At 45.7% G+C, this 14,172-nt stretch overlaps 1 protein-coding gene across 1 annotated transcript; it reads right to left on the bottom strand.

The window, feature by feature from the left end:
- Positions 1 to 3,698: 3,698 nt before the first annotated feature.
- Positions 3,699 to 13,157, bottom strand: LOC146397225 (uncharacterized). Its single transcript, XM_084987279.1, has 2 exons — positions 12,158 to 13,157; positions 3,699 to 11,771 (listed from the first exon to the last, which is right to left on the bottom strand). The coding sequence occupies exon 2, from the start codon at positions 8,520 to 8,522 to the stop codon at positions 7,836 to 7,838; it is 687 nt and encodes a 228-aa protein (XP_084843405.1). The 5' UTR covers positions 8,523 to 11,771; positions 12,158 to 13,157; the 3' UTR covers positions 3,699 to 7,835.
- Between the last annotated feature and the right edge of the window lie 1,015 nt (positions 13,158 to 14,172).

The following is a 14,172-nucleotide window of genomic DNA, read 5'->3' on the forward strand; positions in this document are numbered from 1 at the left end:
TCTGCCAGTGTTCTCCCTCCAACCTTTAATCAAATGTATTCTGAGAAGCATTTCTCAGATATTTCTTTGAAGCTGCATTAGTTGGAATTCTGCATTAGTTGGAATTCTGCATTAGTTGAGTCCCAAGTGACAGAAACCCAAGTCGAACTAGTGTAAGCAAAGAGGCAAATTTATTGAAAAGAGAGGACGAAGAAAAGCTGTGGCTTAGGAACTCCTATTGTGGTTCAGCAGGTGAAGATCTCGACATAGGGTCCATGAGGACTTGGCTTGGATCCTTGGCCTTGTTCAGTGGGTTAAGGATCAGCATTACCTCAAGTTGTGGAATAGGTCACAGATGCAGCTCAGATCTGGCGTTGCTGTGGCTGTAGGCCTGCATCTGTGGCTCCAATTCAACCCCCAGCTGGGAACTCCCATATGCTGCAAATGCGGCAATATAAAGAAAGAAAAAAAAAAAGCTATGGCTGGCCCTCCAAACAGCTGGAACCAAGGACTCAATTGCTCTACCTCTCACATCTGTCCCCATGTGGCAGCTCCATCTCACTCTGCAGGGTTCTCTCCACGTGGCAGACAGCAACCCCGCCCATGGCTTTTATGATCTACAGCTCATGTCCTTAGCCACCAGAAAAACTAACCCAACCTTCCCAGTGGTCTTGGCCAAAATTCAGAGACTTCCAGCCTAGGACAGGGCTTCTCTGTTGGGACATTCATTTTTGTAGTTACATGACATCTCACACAGGAATTCTATGGCTGGGGGCCTAAGAGGGCACTCCTAGAATCCTCTAGGGGTCCACACTACCTGTCCGGATCTAGAAGCCCCAGAAGGCTAATTCTTACATCATGGTCACCTTGATGGCAAGAAGCATGTATAAATAGCAGCTCTGAAAACCGGAGAAGTGAACAAAGGCTAGAAGAGGCCACATCTTATTCAGTCCACACAAGGTGTCCATCAGTAGAAATGAGCTAACGATGCGTTACTTCCGGCAAATTTGTCTAGTGTGTTCAAAACAAACACATTAAAAAGGGATTATTCACCATTTATGTGTCAGGGAAGTAACAATCAAGTCTCTGTTGCACATATTAATGTTCTTGAGTGCTTCCAAAATACGGTGGAACTTGAAAACATTTTCCAGTTTCGGAGAATTCATTAGCTCCCTCATGGAGTAGCTCACAAGCAGTATTGCCATTCTGGAGATAGAATGATGGAGTTGGAAAGGCAAGGGGTGTTGAAGAGGTTCACTTCTCCAGGTTTCAGAGCTGCTATAATAAGTATGTAGCAAGCATCCACATCATGCATGGCTCTGGCCTGAGGGTTGTGGGGGCATAAACTGATTGACATAGTCTTTGTTCTCAAGGAACCTACAGTCTAGTAGGAGAGGTGAACTTGTCAACAGCAAGCTCTAATACAAATCAAAAGGCCCAGATAGGATGGAAACACATAAGAAGCTAGAGGAGGCTATAAGATAAGGTATGAGATAAGGCTGGGAAGAGACTCAAATTGCAGAGAATCAAGAAAACCATGGCTAAAAACTTGGTCTTTCACTATGAGAAGCCATCATTAAAAACATAATAATAATCTCAATTCATTTAAATGGCTAGTCTTAAAATTATTAGTTTCGTTAAACCACTAACAAGCTCATTTCTCCCACCTGACCAAACCCTTCCTCTGGCAACCACTAATCTGTTCTCTGTATGAATGTGTTTGTTCTTGGTGGTGTTGGTGTTTTTGTTTTTTTTAAATTCTACATGTGCCTGAGCTCATACAGTGTTTGTCTTTCTCTGTCTGACTTATTTTACTTAGGGTAATACCCTCAGGGTCTATCTAAGTTGTCAAAAATGGCAGGATTTCCTTCTTTTTTTCATAGCTGAATAATATTCCATTATACATTTATAGTCTACATTTTCTTTATCCATTCATCTGTTGATGGACACTTAGGTTGTTTACATCTCTTGGTTTTGTAAACAATGTTGCAATGAATGGTATAGATGTCTTTTCAAGACAGAGATTTTATTTCTTCAAATAAATACCCATAATTGGGATTGCTGGGTCCTATGGTAATTCTATTTTAAATTTTCTTGAGGAACCGTCATACCATTTGCCATAGTGGCTGAGCTGATTTACATCATTCCTAGGTATTCCTCCAATTCTTAATGAAATAACCTCATTAAATGGGAGAAAAATCTATCCATTTGCTGAAATCATTCAAGTGTTCAAATGATAAGCTGGTTCAATAGTTTTCTTTGCCAGGTGAGTTCTGGATTAAAATTCATAATATTGTATGAAGACTGGATTGTCTGTGTAATGGGCCACACTTCACAGTCCAGGTTTTTTTATCCGGGAAATGCAATCTTGGTGGGCAAACTGCCATGAGCCATGAAGTGAGGAAGTCTATGAGGAACTGTGAAGAGACACACATGGAGAGGTCAAGGTGGTGAGAAAGTGAGGGCCTGGCCTTCAGCTCCAGATGAATGCCAGGAGCTTGGCACACCATGCCAGGCATGAGCTGTTTGGGAAGCAAAACTTTCAGTTCTGAGTTCAGTGGCCCTGAGCTAACACCAGGGCCAGAAGGGAGACTTCCTCCCTGAGCCGTGTCCAGATTCCAGAATCAGGATAATAAAAGATGGTGATTTTAAGCCAAGAAGTTCAAAGGTGTTTGCCATTAAGAATACTTAACTGGAATACCTTCCACAAAGAATTGATGACAGTAACATCTTTTTGCCTTAATCCCATTCATTCATTAGACACCCCAACGATTCAGATATCAGAAATTCAACTCAAAAGCTCAGAGAAATGCATTTCCACTTCTGCTGAGAGTTTCAAAGGAAGACTACAATTCAAAATTCAAGGGATTTCCTTTACATGCAAAATTACTGAAACCTATTGATTTTAAAACAATTGACCCCGATTTCTAAAAAAAATTAAACTGAAAACACCCGTAAATGATGTTTTGCTTTTAGATTTCTGTCACATTTGTCATATGCACAGACAAATTTTACAGAAGCTCTACCTCTGACCAGAGGGGCCACTTACTGTAACTGTGAAGGCCATAGACCCTTCTGGCCCTACACTACCAGGCTTTTTTCTCTAATTCACTAATGAAAAGTTACAAACATAGCCTCTGATGCCACCTCTTTCCTCTTGTTTATTGGCTTTCAAGACAAGTCAGGGGTAGCAACCAATCAGCTCTTCATATTAACCACCATATTTTGCTGAGCTGGACTTGACTCCTGGTTGCTACAAAACAAATCCAAGTTTACATGGAAGGTGACAAACCCCATGCCCTGTCATTTATCCTTTTTATAGCATGGGCAACACCAGTAGTCAGCAAGTCTTCTTGATTCTGTGAATCAACTAGAGCAGAAAGCTTCACACTCTAGAGATTTCCTGTGTTGATGATTAGAAATTTTCTGTTATAATTAAAAGAAAACTAATGCCACTGCTTTTGATTACTACATAAATTTTTAAAAAGAAACCCATAGTCCAAGTAGAAACGGGGATTAAACATTGTTTATCCCTGTTAATACTGGAATGCATATTACTCTAGACATGTGTCTAAATACATATATATACACACATATATATACATATATATAGCAAAAAAGTATTATACCTTAAACTCATCTTTAAATACTTAATGATTGCCAAAACATTGAGATTTTACTATACCCTAGGCACTATACTAAGTTATTCACAAATACTATTTCTTTTTTTTTTTTAAGTTTTATATTTGGCTGGGCCTATAGCACATGGAAATTCTTGGGCCAGGAACTGAACTCACCTCACAGCAATGAACTGAGCCACAGCAGTGACAATGCCAGATCCTTAACCACTAGGCCACCAGGGAACTCCAGATACTATTTCATTCAAAGCACAACACTATGAGGTAAATAATATCAACTCACTCATACAACCAGGTACTGGAGATCAAGATGCCAGCTAGCAAGTCAAAATGCCTGGCTCCAAACCGAGATTGTCGAGTCCAGGTTTTAATTTATGTCATCTCCTGCATCTGAATTTTTTCAGCTAAAATTGTGCTATACTCGTCACTCCTGACAATAGTCTCCTATACACTTACAACAAAAGTTTAATGCCTGAGAAGTATTCCATTTATATTTTTCAAAATATTTCATTATTTCTTGTCAGACATTTGAGTGCGGTTTTGGTTGCTTTCAATTTTCTACTACTATAAACAATACAGTAATAAATATCTTTGTAGATAAATCTTCTGGTCCATCCTGAATTACTTCCTGAGGATAAATTTCCAAAAATAGAGTCATTGGGACAATGGGCTGCAAACACTGTGTGCTTTCAAAGTAACACCCAAATTTCCCTTCAGAAAAAAATTATACCAAATGACATACCTGCCATCCATATTCAACCACAACCTCATTTTAAAAAAGCAAAAACCAAAAAATAAATAAATAAGCAAAACTTCCAACTACAAGCTTTCCAATCACAGCATCATCTTAGAAATAAAAGATATCGCGGGAGTCATTTTTTCTCTAATTTTCTTATGCAATATGGAACTTTTTCAGCGTGCATCCCCGATCTAGGGTATCTGTTCTATAATTCATAGAAAGTGAGGAGAGAAAACAAAGGAGGATTTAAAATATCCCTAAACCACAAAACGCATCCACCAAACTACAAAGCACAAACTCACAGCAGTGAAATACTGCTCAGACAGTTCTAAAATGCATCCGGCATAAGAGATCCTCATTGGAAATGAGGAAATTTTGGCAGGCTTTCAACATACTTGATACAGGTCATGAGATGATAAAGATTTTCTCTACCTGGAATGGGTTTGTTCTAGGTATTGACGGCAGAGTACATACCTCTTGCTCAATGCAGTTGTGCACCAGCTTGGTTTTCTGTGCCTTTAAGAATTCAGCAGAGAGAGGTAGTGTGGTCAGTGGGAGAAGAAGATTGTTTAGAAACTAAAATGAATGAAATAGCTTTCCATTTCTAGGTCATAGAGCCTGTGAATTTCACTTTTTTTTTCCCTGTACTCTTCCTCCCATACTCTTATAGAGTCCCTTTATTTCTTATTGTTGTTGTTCTTTAGTTTGTATTTTTTATTATAATTGATTTACAATATTCTGTCAATTTCTGCTGTACGACAAAGTGACTCAGTCATACATATAAAAGACCCAGTCTTTTTCTCATATTATCTTCTATCATGTTCTATCACAAGTGATTGGATATACGTCCCTGTGCTATACAGCAGGAATGGAATCCCCTTCTAAAGACACCATGATTTAGCTATGTTTGAAGGAGAAAGTGACCTTCTACTGGTTAAGTTTTCCTTGAGAATCACACCTATTATATACAAAACAACATCGCTAGATGAACCCTCCGCCTCCCCCCAAAGTAATACTCACAGGTGATGGATGCAACTGAAATCTACAGAAAAATTATAAATATGTAAATTCTGCAACTGATTGGCAAATACATTAGTAACAGCAAAGAAAATGGAAAGATTAATTCTGCCAGGAGTGAGGGTGAGGATAAAGGTGAAAGAGGGCTGTAAAATAAGAGGTTTCTAGATGTTGGGAAGGCTGGTCCTTTGGCCCTATTTTTTTTGGGGGGGGTGCAAATCTGAAAAATAATTTAAATCAGGAAATAATAACGTTATTAAAAACAATAATTTGCTTTGATCGTACACTCTCTTCAAAGACCCCATTTCGGCTACACATTCAAAGTCAACCCTGGAAGGGGAAAGAAAAATTGAATTTTCTAACACCTTTTTCTTTATAAGGAAACTGGGCTGGTTGGGGGTAGCGAACAGGGCCAAGGACTCAACCCCAAAACTTTGGGCTTCAGGAACTGCTGGGGACGATTTTGGAATTTGATCTTGGAGTCCTGGTGGTGGAGGTGGGGTAGCCCACCTAGTTCATCCTCTGGCAAAACAGCTAGTACAATACTTGGCATCCAGAAAGCAGTCATTTGTCGAAAGAATTTTATGCATCAGCCTTTTTCCCCATTAAAGGATAATCAACCCATCTCCACGCTGTGCTTCTTCTGCCAGCTAAATTCAGTTCTGATCTCAGTAGTTTAACAGGAGAAAGAATCTGGTCAGAGCATCTGAGAGTGGAGCTAGGCAAGGGGGTGTGAGGAAGGAGGGCGGAGGCGGCGGGGGGAGCGAACACTCCCACCCCAGCTCACCTCCTCCTGCAGCAAATAGCTCAGCCCCCCGCCCGCTCTCTCCGTCCCGGACCCCCACCGGGAAGGCGCGAGGGCAGCGCCCGCGTCGCGGTGGCAGGGCTCTGACTGTCACGTTCAGTCCCTGCTGGCTGCTGTTACCGTCCCCAGCCTCCTCGCCCCTCCTCCCTCCTCCCTAGCCCGGGTTAGGAGGCGATTCCCCTCCAGCGACTGAGCGGATCGCGTCTGGGCAAGCAGCGCTTCGCCTCCCTCCGGTCTTTGTCTCCTCCTCCTGCGAGGCTCCTGGGCCCGGCGCAGGGTCTGCGGCGGCCGCCGCAGCAGCGGGAGACAAGCGGTCCCTCGCACGGCCGCTTGCGGCCGCACCCTCTCTCGGTGGAGGCACGGGAGGACGCCAGCTTAGCCACGCACCGCCGGCGTCCCGCGCTCCAGCCGCGGCGCACAAGCGCCGCCGCCGCGACCGGAGAACTAGCCCGCCTGGCCGGCCGGGTCCGAAGCAGGCGGCCCGGCTGGCAGTCGGGCAGGGATAGCGGTCGCTGCAGGTTTGGCCGCGCGCACGCCGCCAGCCAGACGCACCCACCGCCTCCTCCCTGCGCCACGAGGATGGAGCAGCCACCCCGGCCCGGGACTGGCGCAAGGTAAGGTGCAGCCGCCTGTTGCTTTTCGCAAAGCGCGGTATAGTCCCCTCTGCCCGGTGCCTAGGCCATCCCTCCAGGCACTGGTAGAGGAGAACTCTCACCCCGTTTCCGAGCCATGTCCAACCCCCCTGGTTCCCTGTCGCTGATCCTTGGAGAGACCCCTCCTGGCGAGAGGGGGTCGACCCTCTTTGCTCGCGTGCAGCTGGCTGCAGTACAATAGTCTGCAAACTTTTGTGCCCCCTCCTTGCGCGGTGCTCACCCAGTGCGGTGCAAGTTGCACATCTAGTTCTCGCTTGCGCCCTTCCCCCAGTCTTCCCCCCACCTTGCCATTGGCATCTCCACACATCTCTGTGTGTTCTTGCCAGTCGACTTTTCACTCCCTGCAGCTCTCGCTAGAGAGGCAAGGGTTTGGGACTCAGCAGTGCTCATCCTGCCTGTAGGGGTTGGGTAGGAGCCGAGATGGTGAAATAGGATAGGTGGGACGTGGGGGAAGCCTGCCCCCACCCTTGGGGCTCTGTCCAGCGCGGCGGGAGTCTGTCCATTCCTACGTATGCTACCCCCAATTCGGCAATGAAACCCTCGGAGTGGCTTGCGGCTGTGCGCCGTGGGAAGGCAAGTGCAGATCCGGGTGGGTGAAGTAAGTGGTGTGGGGAGGGAAAGGTTGCTGGTTGAGTGGGGGTGGAAACTGAGGGCGGGGATAGATCTGATTGAGGGGAGACCAAAAGGCTCCGCCAAAGTGGGCGAGGGGCCGGCCCTGAGCCATCTTCAGACCAGGAGGGTAAGGAATTTGAGTCTGGAGGGCGCTGGCCCGGGCGTGTAAATACCGGTGGGGGAGGGGTTGGGCACCTGGGGAAGCGCAGAGGGGGCAGACCGGAGCCTTGGAATGCCGGCCCTGGGGGGACTTGGGAAGGCAGGCTTCTGGGTGGCTGGGCTGGGGCGAGCTTCCTCTCCAGGAGAAGCAAACCTCCCGATTCTGTGTACGCTGGCGTCTTGGGCCGTGACTGAGTGGTCAGATCATGGACCAGGGGAGCGTTTTCTAGCTCCTAGAGAACCAGAGTCCCCTTGTTCCTCCGGCGCCGGCTCCTACACCCTTCCACCTCCGCAGCCGAGTCGGCAGACCGGCACCCACCTTCTGGGCCGGGCGCTCGGGAGTTGGGGGTGTTTCCACAGCCGCAGGGTGGGAAGGGGATTCCGGTACTCGAGGGGAAGGCTGGTGTGCTGGGTAGGGAGTAGTCCCCAGCGCCTGACGTGTAGACCCGGATCCCAACCGGTTGGAAGGCAACGTACGGGTGGAGGCTGCAGTGGGAGCCCCCTCCTCCGCCCCCACCCCTCGCCGCTCCCCACCTGGCACCTGGGCGGAGCCAGGGAGTAGGGGAGCCCCAGGCCGCCCGGGAGGCTCCGGAGCACAGAACTGTAGGGTGTGCAGCGAAATGCAGAGCCAGGGGGGTGTGGGCATCGGATGAGGGGAGGCCTGGCTCCCAGACCTGGGGCCCGGGCAGAGGTGGGTCTGTCCACTCCTCGGCCCCCAGGTAGATTCTTCTGCTTGTTCCAGATCCTTTGGCGGATGCTGGAGGGCGAAGTGCTTTCCCCTGCTGCACCCAAGCAATCTGGAATGGAAGAACGTTTACAGGAGGGGGCCGAGACTGCTGTAGCGAAGAAGGGGCAGCCCTGGGCTCCATATATACTGGTGGGGAACACACTGGGCCGTCAAAGGTCTGGAGGTACCTCATTTAACCCTTCTCTCTCTGAGGAGGTGCACGCCCCTCTCCAAGTGGCGCCTTCCCCGTTCCTCCTGGCTCCATAGAAGAAAGTGGAGGTTGCGTGGGTCTGGAGCCCTGTAAAACCTTCTGGTCCTCCCTGTTCCGAGCTCCTACGTGCAGGCTTTTAGGGGCACAGGCAGGCGTCTCTGCGGTTGCCCTGCAGCTGTATATCACTGGCTCTCTGAAGCTGGGGGAAGGCAGAGCTCAATGCAGTCCCCTTTCCTGGGCCCCAGGCTTGGCAAGATCTTTTGGGCACTGAAGAGACGTCCACTGGCCAGGGCTCCGGGAGGAATCCTGAGTTGGGTCGCTCCCATCAGGGACACCCCAGAAGCAGCGAGCTCCCTGCCTTCCCACACAAGCCTCAGAGCCCCAAGCAGCAGATTGGAATCTGGGGAATCCCTCGGAACAGGCTGGGGTGCAGCTCTTCACCAGGAAGGCCACACCCTCACAGGCCAGAGCCCTGGCCTCTTCTGAATTACCTGGATAATGGAGGTAGGATTAAGTCCCTCACTGTGCAACATTGAACTTTTAACACCCAAGGACCTGGTTCTTTTCGGAATGCTTATCACCTGGTTTTGTGCTCAGGCCACTTCCTTTGCTTGTAGAAATGCATTGGAACGTGTCCCTTGGCCAACTCTTGAAGGAAGACTTAAAATCCACACCAAAGTGGGTTTTTTTTTGTTTGTTTGTTTGTTTCAGGTTGCAGAGCTATTCTAGGGAGATCGGTAGTTATGATAACAATCAGTGCTAGGTTTACTCTGTGCCAGGCTCTGAATATTTTCTGCACACTGTTTTATTTTTAATCCTCATAACCACCTTAGAAGATGGTAATTTTCCCCATTTTATTGGTGAGAAACTAAGCCATGGAAAAATTAATCTATTTGCTCATTGTCATCCAGCCAGTACATGGTGGGACTGGTTAGTCTTATGGGGATAAGCAGGGGTGTATCCCCTGCTTTCAGCCCCATTTGGTTTCAAGGACCCTTTGTCCATAGGATGTGTGGGTGAGACACCAGGCTTTCTACTCCAACCCCTGGGGCCATGCTTGCAGGGCCAGTCCTTGCCTGCTAGCCCCTGTGGCTGTGACACTGGGAAGACTGATCCTGTACGTCCCCCCTCAGAGCCCTTTGGGACATAAATTGGGAGGATGGGCTCCAGGCACTGGGGACAGATATAGGGAGTTGGCTGTTGGCGTTGGACTTTTCTGCATCTTTTGACTGACATTCCCTTTTTCAATGTGAGATGAAATGGGAGGGGGATTTGAATATGAGCGGAGGTCTGCTCTAGGGACGCAAATGGTAGACACTCTATTCTGCAAATGAGTACCTTTCTAGGAACTGAATCACAGACTGTTAGAGCTGGAGTCATCTCAGATACCACCCCTCCCAGTCCAACAGCAGGGAGAAGATCCCTTGATGTGCTAAAGGCCACGGAATGTGTTCCTGGCATAGCTGCTAGAACCACTGTCTTCTGACCCTTGGTCAAAATAAACGCTGTTTATACACAAATAGATTATGTTCACTGTAGCTGTTTGTCAGCATCTTAAAATTAATTAGTGGAAAACTAAATTAGAGAAAAACTTGTTGATTCAAAAATGTTGATCATTTTGCTAATGTCTCATAAATGCCTCAATCAGCATAACCAGAAAAATAAAATCACTATCCCATAATGGATAAACCACCACGAATGTGCCTCATTTTCAAAAAAAAAAAAATTGCAGTAGAATATTAATAAGCCTTCAAATAAGTATTAACTAACCACACACCCCTTTAGATGATTCTAAATGAAATTAAATGGATTCTCAACCATCTTAGCCAAGTGCTTCTGTCAAGCTGAGTGGCTCTGACCTGGCCCACCTCCCATCCCTCAGTATTTGCGAAAATAAGAGAAAATGTAGTAACTCAGAGGGGAAGATTATTTTGCATACAATGAAATGATTTGGTGTTATTTGCTCTGGATATCAGACCATTGGGTTAAACTTTAGGCTGATGTAAAGCCTAACGGGGCAAAACAATATATTTCTAGTGGGCCTACCTGGGGCTCAGAAAGGGAAATAATAATTCTTTGCCCCTTTCTCTCTCACTGCGAGTCTTTAGCGAAGGTGACTTTCACTTGCAGCTTTGGAATTCCATGGGCTCATAGGCATTCTGGTAGAACAGAATCTTATTTCTAAGAACATCCCATGTCTTCTCTGTAGCTTCAGTACCAGATGTCCTACCCCTGGAGATGAACCAACAAAGTCAGTTGGAGTACCAAGAGGGGAGGGGAAAGCCTGTTTCTCAGGATCACGTTGGGGGCAGGGGAGGGGGGGCAGGTAAGAGTCTCAGGCAGATGGTGGAAACTGATGCCTTTTATGTCACCTGGAACAAGATTTCCATCTGATGCTGTGACTAGCCAGGACAGAGGCCCTCAGGCAGTGATGATGGGGTGGGGGTGGGGTGGGGAGAGATGCTTGGTTGATGGAGGGTTTTGGTGTGGCTGAACTGACCCTGGAGAGCCCTCCTACCCACCTTCTGGATCCGTCATCTGTGCTGGGTTGACTGATCTGAATCCTAGAGACCTCCATTATTTCAAGGGGAGCATTCAAGGTCTACAGAGAATTCATTAGAAATGCACGTGCTTTTGACTTAAGTAAGGAAAAATAGGCACAGATGCCCCTTCTCAGGGAGAGCTCTAAACATCCGACGGTGCCCAGAGGGATGGTCTTTGGAAGATGGGGGACTGATGCTGTAGTGGGATATCAGCAGTGTGAGGGAATAAAAGATGTACCAGAGAATGGATCTCTCTCCTAGGAACCGCAGGAAGAAGGGTCTCTTTACACCTGGGCAGACTGCCCGGTTCCAGCTTCATAGCTTTGCAGGGGTCCCTGGGGAGTAAGCTGTGTCCTCATCCTGTATGTGTGGCCACTTATTTACTCACTTATTTACTCACTCTGTGTGGGGTCCTTTTAAAGGGCCCACATAACACTTGGGGCAGTTCCTTGGCGGTGTATTTGTCTTAAATCATATAAACAGAGGTGGCTGACAGAATTAAGCAACTTGTTCTGGGGAAAGGTTATGAAAAAAAATGACACCTTTTGATTTAGAACACAATGAATCAGTATTTTTATGCAATACATAGAATTAAAATTCTCAGTTTTGGTTAGATAGTTATATCTTTTTTTTTTTTTTCTTTTTTGTGTTTTTAGGGCCATACCCATGGCATATAGAGGTTCCCAGGCTAGGGGTCAAATTGAAGCTATAGCCTCTGGCCTACGCCACAGCCACAGCAACAACAGATTTAGAGCCTATATCATAGCTCACAGCAACGTCAGATACTTAACCCATTGAGTGAGGTCAGGGATCGAACCTGCATCCTCATAGATACTAGTTAGATTTGTTTCCACTGAGCCATCATGGGAACTCCTGGTTAGATATTAAAAAAAAAAAAAAATTGAGTTCCTGTTGTGGCTCGGTGGGGTAAGAACCCGACTAGTATCCATGAGGATGCAGGTTTGATCCCTAGCCTTCAGAGTCACTGCAAGTTGTCGTGTAGGTCACAGATGTCACTTGAATCAGTGTTGCTGTGTCTGTGGTACAGGTGGGCAGATGTAGCTCCAATTTGACCCCTAGCCTGAGAACTTCCATATGCTTCAGGCATGGCCCTAAAAAAAAGATAGCTAAGTAAATAAATAAATAATTAAATACGTAATCAAGAACCAGAGCAGCTGAACTTGACCTATTTTTAATAACAAGAGAAGCCAGTTGAGGACCTGTGGAATTTGAAGGAGGAGAAAAAGAAAAAAATATGTATAACCAAGCAGAACTTAAGAAGCTATTCCCTCATGGATTTTATTTTAAGTGAAAAATACCATTTCTTAACCTACATTTAGATTTGAATAATCCATAAGAATAAAATTAGTATTTTATCTTCAGATTGTGGCTTTGATGAGCTTCATTCTACAAGTGTTTGGGAACCAAGATGAAAGTTTTCTATCTGACATACTAGAATATATCTATGCTTTATAAAATCTCTGAATTAATACATCACAACATGACATATGAAATGGCTATTTTATATAAGAATGGCCATTTTATATAAGAGCTGACAAGCTTGGAACACATTTTCCCAAAATGGCTAAGTTAATAGTAAGGGCTATATAATTCATTTAAAATAATAAAAATGAGGAATAAATATTGAAAAAGAACCACCCTGATAAAAAGATTTTTGTCTTTAAGAAGATAAACGAACAAATATTTTCGTTTATAAAATGTATGGTTTCAATTTATCCTAAGCTCTCTGAGCTGCTTTTTATGTTAATAGTTGTCCAGGGAGCTCCTGTCATGGCTCAGCGGAAATGTATCCAACTAGGAACCATGAGGTTGCAGGTTTGATCCCTGGCCTCACTCAGTGAGTCAAGGATCTGGCATTCCCATGGGATGTGGTGTAGGTTGCAGACACGGCTTGGATCCCAAGCTGCTGTAGCTGTGGTGTAGGCCAGCAGCTGTAGCTCCAATAGGACCCCTAACCTTAGAACTTCCATATGCTGCAGGTGTGGCCCTAAAAAGCAAAAAAAAAAAACCAAAAAAAAACCAAAAAAAAAAACAAAAAAAAAACCAAAGAAAAACCTTATTCAGTGAAAGTATCACTGTACTTTTGGTTTGTGGAAAAAAAACAGGATTTGTGCCTTTTATTAGAAGTAAAATGGAAACAAGAATGAAAAATAAAATACTGTGAGTCATTTTCAAGCATGGAGTAATACTTGACAAAACTAAGTATGTTTTCAAATTCAGATTTGTTTTCTTTTCTTTCTTCCTTTCTTCTTTCTTTTTTAGGTCATTGATAGAATTTTCAGTCTGCATGTAGGTAAGCAGTACCTTGCTGGAAGACATGGCTGTTTCAGAACAAATATTTCCCCTGGCGAGGGCAGGGAGAAGGCACAGTGTACTTGTGTCTTTGTCCAGAGCCAAAGCACAAAGGTCATGAAGTCACACTGGCCTCTCCTCTAGTCTTCTAACCTCAGTTCTGATCTAGGGAAGCAGTCCTTGCCTTGGCCTGCTTACAGAGGTCTCACCCTGGTAGCAATGACTAAGCAGTATATACTTTCCTTGGCTACACTAGGAATTTATGCACTGAGAATCCTGGTCCAGTCGGCTGACCTTTTCTAGACATCTGGTCATGAAGGCTTATCAAGCAGGGATGTTTTCCATTCTTTCTACAAATTATACTCAAGTTTGGGTTGGCAGATGTACATAGTCTCCAGCCATGGCAGTCGTTTATTTGGATGGTCACCTGTGTTTCAGTTACTTCTCAAAAAACACTTCCTATAAACAAAATGAATGCCCTTCCCTAGTGGAAGATATAGGGGAGACTCTTGGTACCCAAAGCATCTGCTCACAGAATCTGTGAAACAGGGATGGCTGATAGCCAGCCAGGTCAGGAGGCTCAGGAGAGAGGCAGCAGAGAAGCAGGGGAGGTGGGGGTGGAAGGGAAAGAGGTGAAAGGGACAAACATCAGGGGAAACAAACCACCAAAGAAGGAGGGCACAGCGGTTAGTACAGGGAGACTAAGAGATAGTTCTCATTACGGCTTAGCAGGTTAAGAACCCAGCTAGTATCTATGCGGATGCAGGTTCAATTCC

Source organism: Sus scrofa, chromosome 13 (assembly GCF_054392235.1).
Source record: "Sus scrofa isolate SSC_HxYL_T2T_F1_AM1 chromosome 13, Sscrofa_HxYL_maternal_Yorkshire_Landrace_v2.0, whole genome shotgun sequence".
Lineage (NCBI taxonomy): Eukaryota > Metazoa > Chordata > Mammalia > Artiodactyla > Suidae > Sus > Sus scrofa.

Coding starts and splice junctions, on each gene's coding strand:
- LOC146397225 (XM_084987279.1), bottom strand. CDS start 8,522: ATGAGGTACCTCCAGACCTTTGACGGCCCAGTGTGTTCCCCACCAGTA.